The 23,043-nt window shown below is 31.3% G+C and overlaps 3 protein-coding genes across 3 annotated transcripts; 2 read left to right on the top strand and 1 right to left on the bottom strand.

The window, feature by feature from the left end:
• The first annotated feature begins 2,322 nt into the window (after positions 1-2,322).
• On the top strand, positions 2,323-12,351 carry LOC145727442 (very long chain fatty acid elongase AAEL008004-like). The gene is made up of 10 exons (XM_081977000.1): positions 2,323-2,514; positions 2,628-2,708; positions 8,647-8,712; positions 8,852-8,934; positions 9,482-9,589; positions 9,651-9,734; positions 9,792-9,848; positions 9,908-10,013; positions 10,310-10,446; positions 10,734-12,351. Exons 1-10 carry the CDS (start codon positions 2,508-2,510, stop codon positions 11,055-11,057), a joined length of 1,053 nt encoding a protein of 350 aa, XP_081833126.1. The 5' UTR covers positions 2,323-2,507; the 3' UTR covers positions 11,058-12,351.
• Positions 12,352-12,440: 89 nt separating this feature from the next.
• Positions 12,441-15,888, bottom strand: LOC145727440 (uncharacterized). The gene is made up of 3 exons (XM_081976999.1): positions 15,735-15,888; positions 13,964-15,313; positions 12,441-13,887 (listed from the first exon to the last, which is right to left on the bottom strand). Exons 2-3 carry the CDS (start codon positions 15,293-15,295, stop codon positions 12,919-12,921), a joined length of 2,301 nt encoding a protein of 766 aa, XP_081833125.1. The 5' UTR covers positions 15,296-15,313; positions 15,735-15,888; the 3' UTR covers positions 12,441-12,918.
• Positions 15,889-16,097: 209 nt separating this feature from the next.
• On the top strand, positions 16,098-21,739 carry Mtr4 (exosome RNA helicase Mtr4). Its single transcript, XM_081977124.1, has 14 exons — positions 16,098-16,306; positions 16,364-16,468; positions 17,693-17,935; positions 18,068-18,242; positions 18,299-18,613; positions 18,849-19,095; positions 19,153-19,445; positions 19,500-19,776; positions 19,830-20,002; positions 20,057-20,254; positions 20,394-20,635; positions 20,690-20,926; positions 21,012-21,174; positions 21,252-21,739. Exons 1-14 carry the CDS (start codon positions 16,200-16,202, stop codon positions 21,570-21,572), a joined length of 3,096 nt encoding a protein of 1,031 aa, XP_081833250.1. The 5' UTR covers positions 16,098-16,199; the 3' UTR covers positions 21,573-21,739.
• The last annotated feature ends 1,304 nt before the right edge of the window (positions 21,740-23,043 follow it).

The following is a 23,043-nucleotide window of genomic DNA, read 5'->3' as shown; positions in this document are numbered from 1 at the left end:
AGTCAGTTTATCATCAAAGCAAAAAATGTTTCTTACAGATGCAAAGCATTTTTTAAATATCATAAGGCCACTTCATGGAATCTTGACATTTATTCCACTAAACTAACTTGAAACCTTCGAAATTGGATTGATGGTTATAACATTTAGTTTTACGTGACAATATCACGATATTTATCATCACATCAAATGTCAAGCTAAATAATGTTACATTGACGTTATAATGAATAATGATGCTGCATACAAAAATTTTTATTCCGCTTTTTGTCCCTTATTGAAAATAACAACAACAATACTGATTTCAATCGGAAGGCAATCGTCCTCAAAACGCCTATTTCCGATTACCATTATTATTACGCATACGTATATCCTCATTTGTACAGCCATTTGTCATAAAGCTATTTATAAATGGTAGATTTTTAATTGTTAGGTTGAAATTATTAATAATGCCGGTACTATAGATGTCAGGAAAAGTGGGTTAAATTAACTTCGTAGAATTTTAGTTAATAATAATTATTATAATGTTTTCAAACCAGTACGTTTTAGTGCCATTTTAGAACTTTTTAGAAAATGAATGGAATTCTCGAACCGGTCTTTTAAAGTTAAAACATGAATATGTATTCACTGTTATTCAGCGTTTCGTATAATTTTGAATGCTTGATTGGTTTCCAGCTTATTTACTTATAATGTAGGTATACTGAATTCTTGAATTTCCAATCATCAAAATTCCGTCCAAAACATTTTTGCAGTTGACGTGTCTCCTATAACTGCTAACGTCATTACACACCATTAAGTGGGAAAGCTAAATTTAGGGGCTAGGAATTTTACACGCAAAAAATTTGAATTACCTATTAACACGTAAATGCGTTTTAATGACAAAAACCGCAAAAATTCTGGAATTGAACATGGGGTTCGGTTATTTAATTATAAGCTTATCATATCCTAAAAACAATAAACAACGTAATTATGCAAGTATAACATGCTGTCGAAAAGTTGATCATCAATTAGAAATTTCTGTAATATTTTTATTACCAACGTAATTTTGGTGATCACGTGTCAATAACTAAGGTAATTATTAGTAATTATATATGGAAGAATACCCAGTATGTATTAAGTATTGTTTAAATGTAGAAACTCTGTGTAATTATTATTGATTATGCATGCACTGATAAGTGTTGAAGAAAGAAATACACAGCTTTGTTTTGGCTCAAATATAAAGAAATCAATATTTTTACAAATTAAAACAAAATTAATTAATATATGAAACCATTAGACATTGCACGTAATAACATACTACGTAAAAGTGGCTAATGATTATTATTATTAAAATGAGTAGGACATATTGGTCATAACTGTGCATTGGAAAATGATTACACTTACGATTTAATGATATTACTAATAAATTCAAACGGAGACATGTTATTTTGTTAACAGCAAATACAAACTAGTTAAGTTTTGTTAGCAATATTCACTATAATCGAAAGAAGTATTTTACTCACATAATCAATTCTGGTAGTTCAAATTTATTGTGCATACATTGCAATAAATTTCCTGTAAATCAATCGTAAAACTGCAACAACCTATTAGTTACTTATGATATTTAATCTTTGGCTACTTTTCATTGACGATTGAATATAAATTTTTAATTTATAGCAAATCTGGAAATGGTAATTGTTTCCAAGTATTTTCTTGTGTATTTAGTTGTTCGCAGTTAGTAACACGATTTCTAATTCACTTTGAGTGTGACATTGACTTTATTACTTTAAACAAGTTGATAATATGCTAAACAATGTAAATTTTTGTTAAGAAAGATTCTATTAAAAAAAATTCACAGATGAATTTTTTACTATTTTTGTTTTTTTTCAGATCAGCAATTCAAATTTTGTATTCATTTAATTGTAACGGTCTTTGATTGTAGCATTGAAAATCATTTGTGTTACAAAATTTACCGTTATTTTAAACTTCCATGCAAAATGTAAAAAGTTAAAACTACCAACAATTACTATAATAGGTGGTATTAAAACTCTAAAGTTATAGTTACATAAATTAGATTTTTTTTAGATACATTATTTCAATGGCAAAACAACCAATTTAAAAAGTGACGTATGTTGGTGGTTGTTTAGTAGTGGAAATGCAGAAAATTTGTACTCGGACAAACAAAACACCAATGTTATAAGCGAATCCGATTACCGCTACTAGGAAAACTAATTATTTAAGGTTCATTATCACAACAAGAACAAAGTTTAAATAATGTTTGGATATTTTTGTATACAGTGACGTCGAATAAACAGTGGGGATCGAACATATCGTTTTGGCGCACCGAGTAAAATTTTGTTAGTCCTTTCGTGGCACGGTATCAGCAGACAGCTGATAAGTACCGACGGTATTCGGTACCTGCTGCTATTTTTGCCGGTACAATTTCTTTGATATAGGAACAGTGAAGATTTAGCTGGTTTGTGCTGGTTTGGTAATCCAGAATTTGTTCCTTCCGGAATCATTAATAGGACACAATGACAGGTATTAACTAGTATAATTTTTAATCTACACCGAGTTTCAATTTAATTAATTATGGAAAAAATGTTGATTGTCAGGAGAATTCACTGTCATGCATAATATTTACTATTCTTCAGGCTTGGTGAATGACACACACATAATAATGCAGAAGCTTTTGAATATTCATACAGTTTGTGTGTTATCATTTATTAAACCAGGTAAATAAATACTAAATTTTTTTTTTTTTTGTATATCGTTAGAATTAAATCTATTTCAGTTTTAAAAAACTCTGTTATTAACATTTTTAAGTGACATATATTATGAAATGGTTCATATAAAATGTGATTGTATAGTATTACCAGTACAGAGTAATAAGCACGTTCTAATCTAGATTGGCCACTAATTTCACTCATTATGTTTTGTGGTTTGACTTTAGTGCAAATCATTCGATATGAATTATTTTACATGGACTTAACAACAATACAAAATTTTTAAAAATAATTTTCTGAGCACAGTTAAATTACAATTGAGGTCTTAAATAAGTAATTAAATGTTTAATTAGTTAATAATTACCTATGGTCTTAATTAGTTACACTGTTTGCTTAAGTTTAAATTTTAATGGAAACGAGGACAACCAATATTAGTCCAAAGTAAATTTGTATACGACAATATAATGATGTAACATAACCACTACGATCATAATAATTACAAAAATTTGTCGGGAAGCTTCATCCTACTTGGGTTAATGCAATAACTGACTGGAACAAATATCAAAACTGTAAAAAAAAACAATTTTTAATTAATCATAATACACTTCGTGTTACTGATCGTAAATTGCTCATTTATTATTTTCCTCGCCTACAGATGGTTTAAAATTCAATAAATCCAAATCAAAATCATTCCCCAATTCGAATCAGGTATGAAATTGAAACACTAGTAAAAAAGATGAGACCACCTTGAAGAGCCTTTGTTTTTATTATTACAGACCGTGTTTACCAGACACGTGCTTTATAACTGGAGTAATAAGCACCTTGAATTCTTACGTAATTATGACTTTTGTTACCTGCAGAATATAAATTATAGGGATAAAACTTTATCTGACTTTATCTACTCTATATGCCGGGGGCTTGTATGTCTAGATTTTTGATAACCTATTTAGTTCAGTTATCTAAGTTAATTTGCGTGCGCGTATCCAAAAACTTTCCGTTCTGTGGGTTCCATGAAAATTTAATGAGATTATGTGTAATTACCTTTAACGACGAAAAGCGAAACCTAATTCAGTATTAACCGGTAGTTATTGCTTGGAACGGATACATTTATGTATGAGTACAAATGTGGCTGAAACATTCATGTATTAAACTAGTGTGCTTATATTTGTCAATAAGTAGGGAACAATGTTATTAACACTAAATTCTCGTCAAGTTTTGAAATCCTATAAAAAAGTTGTGACTACTAGGTCTGAATTATAACCACCATTAGCTATTTGAAAACACACACATAAAATTTAAGTACCTACTACTAAAAATCACACACATCTTTAAGGAATGTTGTTTAAATATTAAATCAATCCTTAAATTTTTCCATCTAAACATTAAACTACATTTTTGTCCATCCAGTAGAAATTATTACAAAGTGTGAATCAAGCAAACTAATCGCATAGGTTTGCTTTAATGTCAGATCACAGTCTCAAAAAGTATGTCATTAACTTGTTTACATATTACAAGTGAATTCCAAACAGAAGCGCTGTAGTACTATCAACAAATCCCGGCTGACTGAAATTAACCATTAATCATCAGTTTTAATATTGTTGCAGCAGCATTTTTGTTACGGTGGCACAAATCTAAATGTTTATATTGACTGGCAGTGCACAACTAGAAATTCGTTACGAACTTTTGCTTTTTTCTCCTTTTACAGTCAAAAAACCCAATAGTTTTAAAATAAATTTTGATGCCCATGCTATTTTATTTATACTTTGTGATGATATAGTTCAAAGGTTTCTTTAACGTGGCTTCTTGTATAATTTTTGCTTTTGAGTTCTACAAACGACAAACTTTGTACTATTAACCTCCTTTATCTGTCTGTCAAGAGAAATGGCCAATAAAGGAAGTAAAAAGATTTTTAGTACAAACACAAATGTCTATAATCCTTAAAGCGTTAATGATTCTTATTTTATGGTGGTAAATGTAGATATTCTGGTTAAGCAAATACATTACCTTTTCACTTACACCTAGGTACTCTCTTATGCATGTCAAAATTCTAATTTGAAGTGAAATTCTGTTAATAAAAACTGTTGGAGGATAATCGAGTATGTTTTTGTTTGCCTATACATTAGAAACAGATGCTGTTTGGTTAATTATCTGTTTTACTACCATTAACCTTTTGTTTAGATGACACATTTTTAAATATTTTTATTAACTAGCAGCAACACAAATATATTTATTTTATAAACTTTACGATAATTATTGCTTCTTGATTAACAGTTAAACATTGAATCTGAGTTTTGGTCAAATTCAAAATTATTTCTTAATGTCTGGCAAGTGATATGGCACAATGTATCACAATGTTTTACAATAAAAACACGTAATCAATCTGGCTTAGGTAAAAATAAATTGAATTTTCATTAGATCTCATGTTTGTTTAATAAATAAACGTTGACCTATTGAGAAAATCCATTTTATATGGAAACCTAACCGACAGAAGTCGTATTGAATTAATAATTTAATTTAAATTCAACAGGAAATTGTAAAACAGGAAAGTCATTTTGAATTACTATGGGTTTGTATAGACTGATTGTTGAAATGTCTTGAAAAAATCATTTTCTATGGCAACTCAAAACAAAACCCTTGTGTTGATTTAATATATGAAACGAAGAGAAAAACTGCTGTTCAAAAAAAATTACATTGACGAACTGAAGAAAGGTTATTTTTCAATTTTAAGTGTTTCCTTAGACCTAGATCTGAATTTGACGAAGGTTAAATACTATGATCAACCAAAAATTTCCGGAAAAGAAAGACTATATGCTAAACAACTTATTAAACCTTGCCATAACTATTAACCTTTTGCTCAACACATCCTACTATAATAATATGAGAACCAATGCGTAATTTACCTTCACGTGTAGGATTTTGCAAACTAGTTTTTGTTTTTATTGGCGTTTAAATATAAAACTACCATTTAATTTGTTTAAGGTTTTTAGGACTACCTGATTAATTCAAGTTATCAATATCGTGTTTATTAAAATTGACAAAAAAAGTACATTTCACCTGTCTTAATAACTGACCATCTAAAATACTGTTTTAATGACTTTATTAACGTTAATTAAAGTTGACTCCAAAGCCAGATATAACTGTTACATTTCTCTGTATTTCAAATACGAATTCTAGTTCTAGTTAAAAATCTCTCGATAACTCGACTATAATGATTATCCATTAAGCAAGTTTTAACAATAAACAAGACAAAAGTCCTTTCTTGGTGACCCGTAAACAATATTGACTGTACAATTTAAATTGTAAGTATTTGTGGTAATGCATCTATTTCCATATAAGCATCCGAGTTTAAAGGCATCATCAATATTTCCCAACAAATTCTAATCAAAATTCCTTCAATGGCTCAATGTCAGCAAGTGGCACATATACACACATACAGATGATTGGACAAAATCATGATTCAGGTGTGACGAGGCAGTAAAATTACATAACGTCGTTTTTTTTGCTAAATTACACTTATTCTAGGCCAGGGTCAGCAACGATGAGGCAGCAGGTCGCAAAGGTTGCGGTCAGTTTTACATGTGTAACGAAAAACAAAAATATACGTAAAATCAAAGGTATATTTAGTTCCTAAATGTGTTTGGTTATTGTGGGAAGTTAGCACTAATTTAGATTTATACCTCCTACTGGAATTAGAATTATACCCGGAATAGTCATGATTAACAATCTAAACTTTGGAAACCAGTAGGTGTGTATACCGTACATTTCAAAGTATATTATATCTTTGGTTCGTATTGTATTAGCATTGTAGAGTTAATAAAAGTTGGCAATAAAACTGATTCATTTCTTAACCATAAGAGCACTTTACTTGCAGCAGAATATTAAAATCTTTACATTGGCAAATCCACAGCAGTATCAGAAATCGTTGGAATTCTGCCAAATCGCCTGTCAACAATTTGGCAAAAGTTTTAATAGCCCATTTAGTAAATTGATACTTTTATGACCACATTCTGTCGAAAATCAGAAAGAAAAATCATTGATTACTGACGACTGTTTTTCAAATGGTCATCAAAATGCAAATCATTTTAACGAGAAATTGCAACTTATATTTCAATCAAAAAGACAAACATTTATTCTAGTCATTAGCGTAAAATTCCAGCTTTCTAATTGATGACATCAATTAAAAAATAATTATACCTTAACTGTGTATTTGACCTAATGTTTCCATGTAGGTATTTATTATTACTTTAGAAAATTGTTATTGTTGTCCTATATTTTTTATATCTCAAAAAAGCTACGATTATTTTAATTATTTAACCAAAAACACTAATTTAAAGATATTTGCCTTTATGACTGTTATTAAATAGTTTTAATTTTTAGGCAATAAATTTTCTTTTTTATTTTCTTTTAACATTAAATAATAGCAATAAAACAATGTTATAGTTACAATAACTTTAAATAATTTGACTGTTACAAATGACATACACACAATATCATTCATTATTAAATAACAATCGTCAAACAAGGAAAGTCTCGTGCACATATTATGAATTAAAAATTAGTTAAAATGTGGTGCTATAATTATGGTGAACAAGTACACCTGTCCGTTTTATGTATTTTATTAAAACGACATATTTGATCTATTAATTATACAGAAAAAACTTTCTTGTTTAGCAAGTGTTCATTATGATGATTTTCGAGTTTTATTCCAAGCACACGTGGCCTAGGTGTTTCTCATTTCACGATCTACTACAAAAATGCTAGGTCAAGTTAATTAATTTACCAGTAAATTTTCGTAATCTTCGACATGTATTACCCATTGTAGATTGAATTTGGCTTCCTTGCCTTAGACGTTTTGAAGGTAGGTCAACAATAGTATTGCGCCTAACGTCGCCGACCTTCACTGATTTCATATACCTATTATTCTAATTTGTCTTTAGAATCTCTAACTGCTGATTAATTTTTGTTTATGGGAAATAACAACTTATTTATGATATTAATTTGAATTAAAATACTGATTTATCACTGGTGGTAGCATAAATAAGTTCTCTCTTTGAGATGTAGTAATTCTGTAGTAGTGTCAACACTACTGATTTAGGAATATATCCATTAAGCATACATGTATACCTAAAGTGTTTGTGCCATGTGAGTCATGAAGCAAATCATTGTGAAATCAATGATTATTATTTCACTATACAAAGACAGTGATGAAATATTCACACATCTTCAATAATACTACACTATAGTAGATAATAAAAGTAATTTGAATCTTTGTAAAGAAAAACCCAGTGTCAGTTAACTTCTGGGATTTTATTAGCACTTAAAATTCCTCTACTTACAGCAAACAAAAAGCTTTTTCACCTGAACAAGTCTTTGTAATTCTCTAAACACTTCGATGGGGATTTTCAGTACGTGCGGTCAATATATTCAGTTGTCCACCAGACATTTGGTCAATATACATACCCATTAGCTGCTCATAAATGTGTGCTATTAGAGCATTAAGTACTGGTCATTAAAACCAGACGGACACAAATAAGTTCTTACAACTTGGATACTGAAGAAGTGATTTACATAAAACTTGCGACACGTTACCATCAACAAAAGGAAAAGTACTTGAAGATCCATTAATTTTTAACGGAATTTCAGTTTCACAAGTCTGATCCAAATTCCTATTAAATGATATAATAATGAACGGCTTGGTTGATCCAAACAAGTTGTTAGTGAAAAATGGGTCGACGAAATATTTATTACGAGCTTGATATAGATTGCGTGCACATTCAGACAAAAGTAAAAAAAGTTGGAATTGACCAAAGTGTAAGCAACTTTTTATTATTTAATAAGTCATTTCCAAATAAGTTTTTTTCTTATATTACATTTAATGAAAACATAACAATATTATTGCAAAAAACTCAGTTTATCTTTTCTTTCTTATTTTTTTTTTCTGTTTCAGATATACACAACATGACTGCCGCAACTAGTAACTTCTCAAATAGTGGACTTTTCAATCTTAAGCCAGGTATAAACGATATAAGAAAATAAGTCATCATGTCTGAATCTTGAATTTTATAAATATAATCGAGATTTAGGTATTAACTTGACAATTAAAACTTCGTATTGTAAAAATCCTATACTAACTGATCATCGTTCAATTTCAGATTCTAGAACTGCTGATTGGCCTTTAGTAGCAAATCCATTGTACACATTAGGATTATGTCTTTCATATGTATATATAGCAAAGGTAAGTTGTTGTAGTTTCTATTGTACTTGTATTCTTCTGTTGTACTTGTATTGTCATGTCAAAAACGTTCTCACAAACTAAAGAAAAAAAGAAATATTTGCTCAATAAATTTGCGTCCTTTCCCATATATTCGTGATTTTCGTGCTGTTTATATTTATGCGGGTGTATTTCCGCTTGAATATCATACATTTTTATGCCGAATACTGGAAAAAAGGCAATATGTTAATTCCGGTTTAATTTATGACCATGACAAGATCAGTACGTGTCAGTACCTACATGTTTAGAAACGTTTATTTGCTAATAAATAACATCAAAACGGCACTAGAAACTTTCCACCATTCATGCGAAATTCGTATCAAAAAAATGTTGAGCTTAACTGGTTATTATCATGCAAAATTGTTTGTTTACCTGTAGATAGGTGATTTATTATCGATACATTTTCTGTATCTAAAGTTCAATAAAGCACGATGGGTGTCATAAATTAATTCTCAATTACATTAATTTTAAAGGAATAGTTAAATTTGACTAATGATTGATTTTTTTGCAGTTCCTAGGTCCAAAAATAATGGAGAACAGAAAACCATTCCAATTGAAAAACACATTAATTTTCTACAATCTCTTCCAAGTAATTTTTAGTGTCTGGTTATTTTATGAAGTAAGTATATTTTATTATTTGTTGCTTAATTTATAATTATTATTATAAACTTAAACTCTAGATTGGTATGAGTGGTTGGTTTACCGGAGAATATAGTTTCAAATGTCAGCCAGTGGATTATTCAAATAAACCTTCAACGATACGAGTAAGTTACTTCGCAAAAATTAAATTTAAACTCAATTCAAGTAAACTATATTTACAGATGGTTAATGCATCATGGTGGTACTTTTTCTCAAAATTCACTGAGTTTGCTGATACTGTAAGTCTTCACATACACTATAATTAATTAAATTATTTAATTTGAATTATTATTTGCAGCTATTTTTCGTCTTAAGAAAAAAGTTTGATCATATCAGCACTTTGCATGTGATCCATCACGGAATTATGCCCATGTCAGTATGGTTCGGAGTAAAATACTGTCCAGGTAGGAATGCGGATTTGCATTTATATTCACGTAAACAAAACAGTTGAAATGAATTTGGTTAAAGAACACATTAAAATATTGAAAATAACTAATAATTTTCGTTCTGTATTTATACATATACTAATGTTTCCATTAAAATTACACTCACATCATTTTGTTTTTGTTTAAAAGAGTGTCCTAGACCGTCACGCAACTTGGTAATTTTCATACATATAATTTTATAAAAGTGTTTTTTTTTATTGAAGGACAATAATTTTGATATTATGCACAATACCTGATTTGGTTTCCTCTTTTAGGTGGGCATAGCACATTCTTTGGTTTGCTGAACACGTTTGTTCATATTGTGATGTACTTCTATTACTTCCTCACTGCCCTTGGGCCTCAAGTACAAAAATACTTATGGTGGAAGAAGTATCTTACCACCCTTCAAATGGTAAGTTACTACTTTAGTTTGAATTCAATACCTAATAATTCACTTTTTCTACATATCAGCATTTTTTACGTTCAGGCACTATAATCAATTTATGACTGCAATACAGTAATCTATACATAAATTTATCACAGATTACCTGACTTTAAGGTATTAAAGCCACATATACAACTGCCACCTGTATCAACGCTACTGCTTTCATATTGCATAATCCAAATATTAATCAATTAATTGCTGTGAATATTCTACAATTTTTTTCTAGTCCTAATTTTCTGAATTGAATTTTTCAGGTCCAATTCGTTGCAATCATGGTCCACGCATTCCAACTACTTTTCATCGACTGCAACTATCCCAAAGTGTTCGCTTGGTGGATCGGATCTCACGCCGTTCTCTTCTTCTTCCTCTTCAAAGACTTCTACCAAAAGTCCTACAAGAACGCACAGAAAGCTTTAAAAGAAAAAGCTCGGGCTAAGGAAGCCAACAGACTAAATGGCGCTCTTCCCCAGCAAAACGGAGGCTCAAAGTTAAACGGGGTAGTAAAAGATGCTAGCGATTACTATGTGAATGGTGTGAACGGATCCAGTCAGCTACATCAGCGATTAAAAGACCAATGACCTGGTGTTTCGTATTCTTAGCGATCAAAGACTATACGTTTAAATTATATGGGTGGTTATAAGCTAATTAGGGAATCCATATAAGTACCTGCGATATAGGGGTGTAAGTTGCAAAAAGTGCAATAGTAATGCTGCTGAGCTATTTTTAAGCAGCGAAAGAGTCGTTTTTATATTTGTTAGTACTTCCTAGATTGTCACACTTAAGCTTGGGAGAGAAACTTGTAAATCACATGCCGGAATTACAACAAGCAGATGAACTTGAACAATCTAAAAATTACATACAACGATTATTATAAATCTCGGTCAAGGGCGAACCAGGCATGACCTCGACAAACGTATCAAAATTGCACCTTGAAACTCTAATATTAATTACCCTGGACCTTAAGCCCCCTTGGCAATCCAGTCATGAGTAATAATGTATCAAATTCCATAAATCCAAACACTTAGTAACATATGCGGAAATGAATCTAGTCTAGTAATTACTTATTACCCTTGTTTTTAAGATGTTAAATCGCTATTATGGAATCCTTATAGACACGGACGGTGTAGGTGGTTTTTATTGAGGCCAAACTATTTTGGGAGTAGAAAGTAAAGCCATTGCTCAATTTTTGTATTTATTAGGAAGCAATATGAGATATTGTTGTATTAAAAAAATTGTTTATTATCGGACAAAGTAGCTCGAAAATACCATTGTAGGTGTATAAACAAGTTTCGGTTAGCTAATTAATGAATTAATATTAGTGTTCGGTACCGGTGCCTTTTAAAGTTTTCATACTTCTGAAACTTTATGTTTTTTTTTAATAAGTAATTAACACCTGTAAATAATTAAAATAAAACCAACACAAACTAGACATGTAACAAAAAGTACACTTTATTAGAAGAAAGTGTAAATATGCGATTTTTAGGGATATTCCAAGATTTTAGATTGTTTTTGCATTCATGTAAAATTTTAGCACACCAAAACATTGGTTCAGTATTAACTTAAAATTCACAAATCTGAATGCCAGTAGTACTGTAGGCTTACCGATGCATTTGGACGTCAAAACTTTTGATACCGAAAGCCAATTATAGATCTGATTACCAATCAGATTAATATGTATCAGAAATGCTGTGATAGTTTACGTCTGAATGCAATCAAAACTTAGATCGCGTTTTAAAAACTGTAAAGTTCTATGAACGTTAAGTTACATAAATAATATATTTCCAAAATTATTGTCATTGCGACCGTGACACTAACAAAGTTATGTTGTTACATTTTTTAACTATTTTTAATAAATAAAAATTATTAAAGAAGTGTATGATATTTTTATTTAAAATTGTGTTTATTAAGATACCTCTAAAGAGTCACACTCATAATCATCAAGGGAAAATGATGACCCAAAATAAGTCTTGATAAAGTATATATTTACATAAAACATCCACCAAATACCATCTTCCTAGTAAAGCCAATATACATATTACAAATTAGATCACAGACGAGCACCTATGGCAAAAATCATTGACATAATAATGTAGGTATAATAGAAAAATTGAGTGAATTGTTACCTCACCCATTTTACTTTGAGTTTTGCCATATATCATAACTATTTATTTATAGTATTGTGGTATTACCAGTAATTTGTAACGTAAAAATAAGCAAGTAATAAAATATGTTTTATTAGAAGGCTTTCTATTATTCACATAAAAATACTTTCCAAATTGGTGATAGGAAATCTGACTTACCTACATTTCATTGTTGCAACAATATTCATTACCAACTTGAAATAATAAACTAAATAAATAAGACATATAATGTAAATGCTTGGCTTATGGTCAACTCTCTTAGTACAGTAGAAAATTAAAACTGTGCAAACTCAAACATTCAGGAATGAGACTTAACAACTTTAGAGTAAAAGAAGGCACACACAGACCCTCTAATATTCTCCCAATCCCCGGTATATCTAGCCGTTCTTTCATCGTTTAATTCGGCCCAGGTACCATTCAAATTGCCGTGAGCAAAATAATGACCATGCTCCATAGTGCCACGATGTTCTGCCACTGAATATAACGTGTACTCACAGTTTCCAAAAACAAAATTAAAGTCAAAAACTACACAAACGTTATTTTTTCTAGATTCTTGGTACTCATCTTGATAGTACCGTTTCAGTACTATAACAAGAATTTCTGGAGCAACAACTACTTCTTTTATGTTTACCACACCCAAGTTTTGACATTTAGAACATTTATAGTCCAGGATTTGATTATCTTCCATATACTCATTAATTAAATTTTTTAGGTAAACCGTTCTTAATCCTGGTCGATATGGTACAGGTAGCATCAAAGTGTTATCAGTTTCATATGAATCAGCAGTAGAATGACAAGTCTGGCATATTTTAGTTGATTTAAACTGGTGATAAAACAAATCTACCCAAAGTGATGTACGACCTTGCAACTGATTGTACCACGCCTTCTCCCTTTCGATCATTACCGATGTTTTTTTAATATCGTAGGCAAAATCATCGTTCAAGTGACTGAAAAGAAACAGAAAGAATTCCATGCAATCTTCATGGTTTCCTTTTTTGTACACAGGTTCCAGCTTGCATACAACGTCATAGAATTCACTAGGTCTGTACACTTTCTTGTCCATTTCAGTGCCTTCGCACAATGTTTTAATTACTGAAGCAAATTCATTAATTATTTGCGGAGTTTTTCTAGTTATACGATTAGTGTAGTTAGAGTGGAGGAAGTTTCTGATGCCTGGAATACACTTAAGGCATTGCAGGATTGTGTTCATGTAGCAGGTGTTTTTTATATTTACTAAACCACACCATCCACCAAAAGTGTATGAAACCTAAAACAAAAACATAACAGATTAAAAAAAGATTATAAAACTTGAACTTATTACAAACTACTGTCAAATAAAATACCTTCAAAGGTTTGATATCCCTTCTAATTGTTGGTGGTCTAGGTAAAACACTCCTCTTCAGATCATACTCTGGCTTATACCCAATATTGTCTCCAATGAAATTCTCCTTATTTTCACTTGAAATCGCCATATTCTTTTTATTCCTTGCCTCCATAAGCAGCTTAAGTCGTTCCTCCTCAATTTTACTTTTAAAATCATATGTTGGTTCTTCTTTATAGAAGTTTACAGAAGATGTACTTAAATCGGCACCTCCACCTTTAGGGGATATTGGCCTGAGATCATCTGATGAAGATGTACTGCTAGAAATTTCGTCTTCTTGGAATTTTCCGCTTTCCGGCTCCTCCTCCATGATTTCCTCATTATTAGTTGACTCTTCCAGTTGTTCTAAAGTGAACTGTTTTAGTGGCATTATAGACACATTTTCCTCAGGTTCTGGATAACTGATATTATCAAGTTCTAACAGTTCATCAATGTCTTCATTGCTCCTTATAAAGTTAACATGAACATTTGTTACAGATCCTGGGTAACTCTCCAAAAATTCTTTAAACCCTCCATTAATTATTACAGGATGTTGCTTGTATTTGCGTAGGCAATCCCATTCAACAACAGAATCTTTTAAATATTTTAACTTTGAACTAGTAATATTTTCGGTACTGGAATTCCAGTCAATAAATACTATAGCATCAAAGCTATCACGTTTGTTCCAAATTTTTTGAGTTTCATCTTTCAGTTTCTGTCCCAAAACATTTGCAGACAGCCCTGGTACTATAAGATCCTCTGGAATGTTTATAATATTTTCAAACTTTATCTTAGATTCTGAGTATTCATTAGCAGGGCGTATATCAACAATTAGGATGTTGGCATTTTCTTGAATTGCTAAATACAATTCCTTTACATATACAAACTCTGTTGGAAACAGTTGTTGTTTTTCAGGAATTATGTCAGACTTAATCAGCTCAGTTGAAGGCTTTGCTGAGACTCCATTATTATCAAATGATTTCTTCAGAGCCCTTAAGTTTTCAAGCTCATATCTTTTTTCTAGAATTTGTTCCAATTCCTCAAATTTATTATTGACTCTGGACTGTTCAGATAAAAACATAATTTTGTAGAATCTTTCATCTCCAATAGAACATAGAGTTTTAATAACAAACAAGAAACGTAAACAAAAAATGTAACATTTCTCTTGATCAGAATTTTCGCGCAATATTTGATGATATAAATTTTTTACAGCCTTTTCTAGCAGTTTTGGGTTTTTACCCAAATAATCAAATTTGGCAACACGTTTCAGGTCTTCTAGATTTTTAGCTATATGTAAGTCAGTGACTCCTTCCATTGTGATTGAGTTGCAGAACTAAAAACAAAGAAAATGTACTAGTGACTGCTGGACAGTGGATCTTGCAAAGTAAAACTGAAAGTGTCAATGTAAATATACAAAAGTTGTATAAATGAGTTGTAAGTACCACTTAAGTTTCTGACATACAAAACAAAGTACTGAAGATGACTCAGTATGGTTTCAGAGACTAATAAAACAATGTCAAAGACCTCAGAAGTTACAACTTCTGAGACTGCTATCTGCAAGAATCTATTTCTACATGCTCAGAGATAATTAAAGGAATAACTGACCAGGTATTTCTGAACTATAGGTTATCATGTTAGAACTGATATCAGTGCAGAAACTTGCCAGTTTTTAACATTTAACTACTAGCTGGAAAGGTATTCAAACAAGAGCTATGGAGTATTAAATACATTATCAAACATTCTTCGGTCCCTACCTGATTTTATTAGAGTTGCAGGCTAGTCTATGATAAATGTTTCATTAAATCTCTGGCTCAAAACTTTATAAAACTGAAAAACAATCCAGTTTTCACTATATGAGAATTTGTTTTTATTTTTTACATTGATGACATGGGAAAAAGTAAGGTTAGATTCATTGGTTGTAAAATGAAAATGACATTGACAAGTTATTAAATATCATTTGGGTAATAAGACTGAACGTTCGTGCTTTATCATGTGACACGGGTCTTCAACGCTATATAGTGTCACGTGATAAATTGTAAGTTAAATAGTTGACGATTTTGACATTTTAGTAACCAATCAAAACGAGTCCGACTGTGCGATTCGGATTCCGACCAAAACCAAACCAAAACCAACCGACGTTCTTTTGTTTTTGCGCAAGGAAGCTTGTTGCCGCGTGAGGAATTTGCCCCAAAAATTTTTTCAAAACTAATTTTTGCGGCATGGCCGAATCCATTGAGGATCTGTTTGATTGTTTCGATCAGGCCGAAGAATCGAGCCCCACAAAGGATGAAGACAAATCTACAGATAATGGCGAAGCGGAGGAAAGGTTGGTACAAAGGTTCCTAACCTCAAGCGCGTTAATATGGTGGTTTTTTTTGCACAGAATTTCAGAGGTCAACGTAAAAAGTGTTAAACGAGAGAACGAGGAAACTGATCCAGTAGCAACCAAAAGAGTGAAACACGATGATGTGAATGTGGAGGACATCAAGTAAGTTGTTTTTTCTTCATTTTTAGTAGCAATAAATTCCATAATATCCAATCACCATTGTCCTTCTCACCTCTTCACCTTCTCTTTGTATTTATTATTGTTAATGTAAAATGCAAATGATTTCCTTTGCAATGTCACTGAAGATTCTGAGTGTTTACTAATGTCAGGAGTATACAAAAAAGTTAGTAGATTAAGTCCAGAATGTGAGGCAGAAAAGTAACATTGTGGGCCTGCATTCTAACTTTGTTTTTTGGTTTTAAGGCTACCAAATAGTCTATTCAATTTTGGCACAAATATTTAAGCCAATGCCATTCCACAAAGTTCCTCATTTTTCAAAGGAAATTAACTATTTGAAATGAGATGACTCCAAGCACTAAATGTACCAATGAAAAACATTATGAAATCTATATTATTTAAGTTAAAGTATTTTGGTAATAATATACTAATAAATCCCATAAACACATTGAAAATAAAAAAAGAGGTAAATGGTTCTTACACATTTAAATTAATACCAAAATTATGACATACATTTATCTTAACTAAGTATAATATATTTACTATATAATGCAAATGATGAGATATAAAAGATGGTATGTTCAATTCTTCAATATAATTGTCTAAACATTAATAATGAAAACTTAATCTATGACTTCACCTTTATGTGTGTACTGTTTATAATTATAACTCCAAAAAATCTTTATGGCTAATAAAATAATATTGCTGTTAAGTGTACAAATACAAATAATGTTAATTTTTGGATGAACTGAATGTAACAATAAATTATTATACCATTTACTAGCAGGTTGAAGTTTTGATGCCATTTTATGGTATTTTTCCTTAAAGGGACTGTAATGGTTTTGTTCACAGCATTTCCACGAATGTTTATTATTTATATATTTTCATGATAAGATCAAGTAACAATAAAGTGTTGGTATAAAATATCAATGACTAATTTGGGGAGAACTATGATACATATTTTTGAGTACAGTAAATTAATTGTATTGAGACAATTAATTGATTGTAATATGAACAATTCCATTCTTAGTATGTCAAGCCAAGCTTATTAAGGAATCAGCAATTTTGTGTAACTATGATTAACTGGACTATACCTGCTCCTATTTTGTTATATTCTTTTGCTTTTGTGACTGTCCTATTCACACAAATGAGTTGTTTAATTTTACATCTCTAAATTCTCCTAAAAGTGACTTTGGTGTCTTTTCACAGTTTTGAGGAACTAAAAAATCGTATAGTGGTTCACAGTATTGATACCCTTGGTTCTTGTACTCATGAGGTGGCTTGTCCACCAGGACAGGCTTATAGGCCATTGCAACCCAGAGAAGGAGAACCAGCTAAAGTGTATCCATTTACTTTAGATCCTTTTCAAACAGAGTCTATTTTATGTGTGGACAATAACCAGTCAGTTTTAGTGTCTGCACATACTTCAGCTGGAAAAACTGTAATTGCTGAGTAAGTATTCATTTATACAGTAATTGTCAGAGTTATTCAATGCTGTGTGTTGTCAATGCTACTACTAATATATTTATTTTGTTGAATATGTTAAATAAGCAAAATTTAATGGTGGTGATATACATATTTTAGATATGCTGTAGCTAAATCTTTAAAAAATAAACAAAGAGTAATTTACACCACTCCCATTAAAGCCTTATCAAACCAGAAATATCGTGAATTTCTTGAGGAATTTAAAGACGTAGGTTTGGTAACTGGAGATGTGACCATCAATCCTAGTGCCTCATGTCTCATAATGACTACTGAGGTTTGTTTTACTTCAATATCACCATTTGTAAACTACAAGCTTTTTGGTAATTTTAGATTCTAAGAAACATGTTGTATAGAGGATCAGAAATTATGAGAGAAGTTGGTTGGGTAGTATTTGATGAAATCCATTATATGCGCGATAAAGAGAGAGGAGTTGTGTGGGAAGAAACGTTGATTTTGTTGCCTCATAATGTTCATTTTGTTTTTCTCTCTGCTACAATTCCAAATGCTAGACAATTTGTAGAATGGGTAGCACATTTACATCAACAACCTTGTCATGTGGTTTATACTGATTACAGGCCTACTCCTCTACAACATTTTATTTATCCTGCTGGGGGAAGTGGTATTCACATGGTTGTTGATGAATCGGTAAGAAAAACATTAATAAAGTCTATGTTTTAATAGTGTTTAAATGGTCAATGCAAATATGTTATCATTTATTTTGTTTTTCACATTTTTTGCAGTTAGTAATTGTTTGTTTTTTAAGAACAAGTCACTGAACTCAGACAAATGTCATTATTTTTGTTATGAATAACTTACAAAAAAAAATATTGTGTACTATACTAAATGTAAATGAGCTGTTGAAATTTTTGATTTGTTTAAGGGAGTATTTAAAGACGACAGTTTTAATGCTGCAATGGCAGTTTTACAAAACTCAGGCGATGCCGCCAAAGGTGATTTAAAAGGACGAAAAGGGGGAATTGCGGGCAAAGATCCTACCCAATCTGACATTTTTAAAGTTGTTAAAATGGTTATGGAAAGAAACTTCGCTCCGGTCATTGTTTTTAGTTTCAGTAAAAAAGAATGTGAATTGTATGCCATGCAAATGACAAAACTTGATTTTAATACGAGTGAGTTGGTCTTTGAAGTAATTTCTGAGCAAAATTTACGGATTGTTTGAACTTCAGCTGCGGAAAAACAATTGGTTGACGAAGTTTTTAATAACGCAATGGACGTACTGTCCGATGAAGATCGACATTTACCTCAAGTTGAAAATATACTCCCGCTTCTTAGGCGAGGTATTGGAATTCATCATGGAGGTTTACTGCCAATTTTAAAAGAAACTATAGAAATTATGTTTGGAGAGGGACTGATTAAAGCATTGTTTGCCACTGAAACTTTTGCTATGGGGTTAAATATGCCTGCTAGAACTGTGTTATTCACTGGGATGAAAAAATTTGATGGGCGCGAATTACGATGGGTTAGTTAAGTAGTTTTGACAATCAAGTCAAAATATAACTGATTTAATTTAAAGATTACTTCTGGAGAATATATTCAAATGTCTGGTCGAGCTGGTAGGAGAGGTTTGGACGACAAGGGTATTGTAATCTTAATGGTTGATGAAAAAGTACCCCCTTCCATTGGTAGAGATATTGTAAAAGGTCTACCAGATCCCATAAATTCAGCTTTCCACTTAACATACAACATGGTTTTGAATTTATTAAGAGTGGAAGAAATTAATCCTGAATACATGCTTGAAAGATCATTCTATCAGTTTCAAAACCAGACAAGTATTCCACATTTACACGAAGGTAATGGTTTTTTTAAACTCTGTAAAACAAGCTAATTTAAATGTCACTTTTAGATTATCTTAAAAAACTAGCATTTTATAACACATTTGATATCAAAAACGAGGAAGAACTCGCCAGTTATTACGCAATTAGACGAGAACTGGACGTTTTAGCGGTCGAGTTCAGAACTTACCTTACCAAGTCTCAATACTTGATACCGTATATGCAACCAGGTCGTCTGATTAAAGTAAGCTATTGACCACATTACTATTTAAAGAGTTGTTTATTGGGTTGTTCTTAGATTAAAACACAAGAAGCTGAATACGATTGGGGGGCAGTAGTAAATTTTAAAAAGACTCAGGAATTTCAAACCACTAGGAGAGGAGGCAAAACGAAAACTAAAGCAATTACCAAAGTTTTATTGGACGTTTTGTTGAATGTGATTCCTGAAGGCGGTGAAAATGATAACATTATACCCAAACCCTGTTTAGATGGGCAAGTAAGTCAGTATTTTTACTTCAATGCCATTTCAAGTAGATTTCTAGTTAAAATAACGATTATTTCGGTTGTTATTAAAACGTAAAACGTTAAACGTTTGTTTATAAAATTATAAAAACAAATGTTTTTGTTTGTTTTAGAAAGGAGAAGTTGAAATAGTATGCGTTGATTCAAAATTCGTTACGCATATATCGCAGGTTCGTTTGTTCTGTCCTCCAGATTTGCGATCGAAAGATGCTAGAAAAGGCATGTTTAAAGCTATAAAAGAAGTAAAAAAGCGTTTCCCAGAAGGTCCTCCATTATTGGACCCTGTTAAAGACATGAAAATTGAGGAACCCAGTTTCTTGGGCTTAGTAAAACGAATTGAATCGTTGGAAAAAAGGTACGAGGTAATTTTAAAACCCAACGTAATAGTAATTGTATTATTTCTCATTAGGTTATATGAGCATCCTCTACACGGCAGCGAAATTTTGGACACAGAATACGAAAAGTATGACAGAAAATTGTTAGCAGAAACAGACTTGGCTGACGCAAAAAGAAAATTATTGGAAGCCAAATCAATTTTACAATTAGACGAATTGAAGTGTCGTAAACGTGTTTTGAGACGTTTAGAGTACTGCACGAACACTGACGTAATCCAAGTGAAAGGAAGAGTAGCCTGCGAACTAAGCAGGTAAGTTTTAAAACTATTTTTTGCGTTCGTTTTAAGTGAAAAAGTTGAGAAAACCATAACCAAACATTACGGGATTTTATTGTAGCGCGGACGAATTACTTATCACAGAAATGTTGTGTAATGGTCTTTTCGGTAATTTAACTCCTCAACAGGCGTGCGCTTTGTTGAGTTGTTTTGTTTGTGATGAACGAAGTAACGAAAGTCCAAAATTATCAGAAGAGTTATCCGGTCCGTTAAGACAAATGCAGGTATGTTGATTATTTTTTGTTGGAACAGAAATCCTTGCTACTTTCGATCAGAAATTAACAATCGACCTTTTTATTAGGATTTGGCACGAAGAATAGCTAAAGTAAGCAACGAAGCGCGTTTATCAATTGACGAAGACCAATACGTCGAACAATTTAAGCCGTTTTTAATGGACATAGTATTCGCGTGGTGTAACGGCGCGAGTTTTGCCAATTTATGTCAGATGACTGACATATTTGAAGGTTCGATAGTGCGCTGTATGAGACGATTGGAAGAGTTGTTAAGACAAATGGTGCAAGCGTCCAAAACTATCGGTAATATCGAACTCGAAGATAAATTCAGTCAGGCCATAAAGATCATTAAGAGAGATATCGTGTTCTCTTCCAGTTTGTACCTGTAATTTATTACAATTATTTATTTTCAGTTTTATTCAAAATTACAATATATTTTTACTGCCTGTTGATTTATTAAAAATAATATTTGTTTGGAGCTACAAAATTGTATGTTTTTTTGAGTATACTTAAAAAACCTGGACTAATGTTGAATAAAATAAGAAGTATTTTGAAATTACTTTATTTCCTACAGGTAGTTTTACTGTTTTGTTTGGCTAATTGGTGCAAAATTGTTTGTTGAAAATTAAGAATAATAAGAAAAAATATTTTATTTATTCATTTTTTAATTTGTTCTTCAACGGCAAGTGATACTTGAATGGATTTTTAGTTTTTAATCCAACTAACAGTGCATTCAGTTAAATAATGACAAATTTTCACTCATAAACCTTGTACAGCGGTGTTTGATCTGGATTTTCTTAAAATGAGTGTATTGTAAATATTGCATAACTTTCCGTTTTGGAGATAACAATAATGGGTTTAACCAACCGATTTGACAAAATAAGTAATACAAATAACAATAAATTTAATAATATTCTGTGTAAAACCTAATTAGCACGAAATGTTTGATACTGAGTAATTTGAAAACCACGCCTCTTGGGCAATACCTACCTAGGCCGTAAAATAGTATTTTTTCGGCCGAAAGAAAGTTTGACAATCTTGAGGAGGAAACAATTATTTCACGGCCGAGGTGTACACACGATATTTATTTAGAAATTCTTAATTTTTGATAAATAAAGAAGGGTCTAGCAATCACGGTGACGTTCATTGTTATGTTTGCTGATTATGCATTGTTGATGTCACGTTAAAGTGCATTTCACGGCCGCTAAACGGAACGTGAAGTGAGTTCACTTCACATCCGTTTGAACAAAAAAAGTTATGATGGTTTTTGTCATAAAATAGTCTCCAGATTCACCTCTTGTTTAGAACACTAAGAAATCTCCCTGTATAAGTAGCTAAAAAGTAAAGATGTTTTAATAAGAGTTTAATCAATCAACTTTTAACTTTTAATATACCTACATGCAGTATGCCTGAGTATTTAAGAAACAATTCTTTAATCAGCCTGGAATCCAGTATCATATTATATTTGACAGGGGTGATATACAGGGTATTCCAAATGTTTCAAAACGGTCTACCTTTTTCTGCAAGGTGAATGCTACAAATATGGAATTTTGGAATATCACGTAAGGTTTAAAAAATTCATCTCTTGATGATAGTTTCGAAATTTTAGGACCTAGGTCTTCAGACTAGCGACCATCATTTTTCTAAATGGTACCGATCCATTTAAGAACCGATCCTTTGTTTTTAATCAATTTCTACATTTTACCAAAATTTCTATAATTAGCTGTTAAGGTTTAACAAAGTTTTATCCAGCCAGTGTTGGTAAATCTGAGTTTAAATTATGAAGAAATAACAACAGAAGGCGAACTCTCTAACGAATAGCAAGGAAATTTCTTTGTTATCATAGAAAACCCTTCTCTA

This window comes from Ips typographus, linkage group LG4 (assembly GCF_016097725.1).
Source record: "Ips typographus isolate SLU linkage group LG4, UJ_Ityp_2.0, whole genome shotgun sequence".
Taxonomy (NCBI): domain Eukaryota; kingdom Metazoa; phylum Arthropoda; class Insecta; order Coleoptera; family Curculionidae; genus Ips; species Ips typographus.
Note: the sequence above shows the minus strand (reverse complement) of the source record. Positions and strands in the feature narration are given on the sequence as shown.

Bases quoted from the DNA above. Each gene is read 5' to 3' on its own strand.
- LOC145727442 (XM_081977000.1), top strand. The intron at 9,590-9,650 runs GTAAGTATATTT...CTTAAACTCTAG, and splicing joins GTGTCTGGTTATTTTATGAA to ATTGGTATGAGTGGTTGGTT. The intron at 9,735-9,791 runs GTAAGTTACTTC...CTATATTTACAG, and splicing joins ATAAACCTTCAACGATACGA to ATGGTTAATGCATCATGGTG.
- LOC145727440 (XM_081976999.1), bottom strand. From the start codon at position 15,295: ATGGAAGGAGTCACTGACTTACATATAGCTAAAAATCTAGAAGACCTG. The intron at 13,888-13,963 runs GTATTTTATTTG...TTTTTGTTTTAG, and splicing joins GGGATATCAAACCTTTGAAG to GTTTCATACACTTTTGGTGG.
- Mtr4 (XM_081977124.1), top strand. From the start codon at position 16,200: ATGGCCGAATCCATTGAGGATCTGTTTGATTGTTTCGATCAGGCCGAA. The intron at 16,307-16,363 runs GTTGGTACAAAG...TTTTTTGCACAG, and splicing joins AATGGCGAAGCGGAGGAAAG to AATTTCAGAGGTCAACGTAA. The intron at 16,469-17,692 runs GTAAGTTGTTTT...GTCTTTTCACAG, and splicing joins GTGAATGTGGAGGACATCAA to TTTTGAGGAACTAAAAAATC.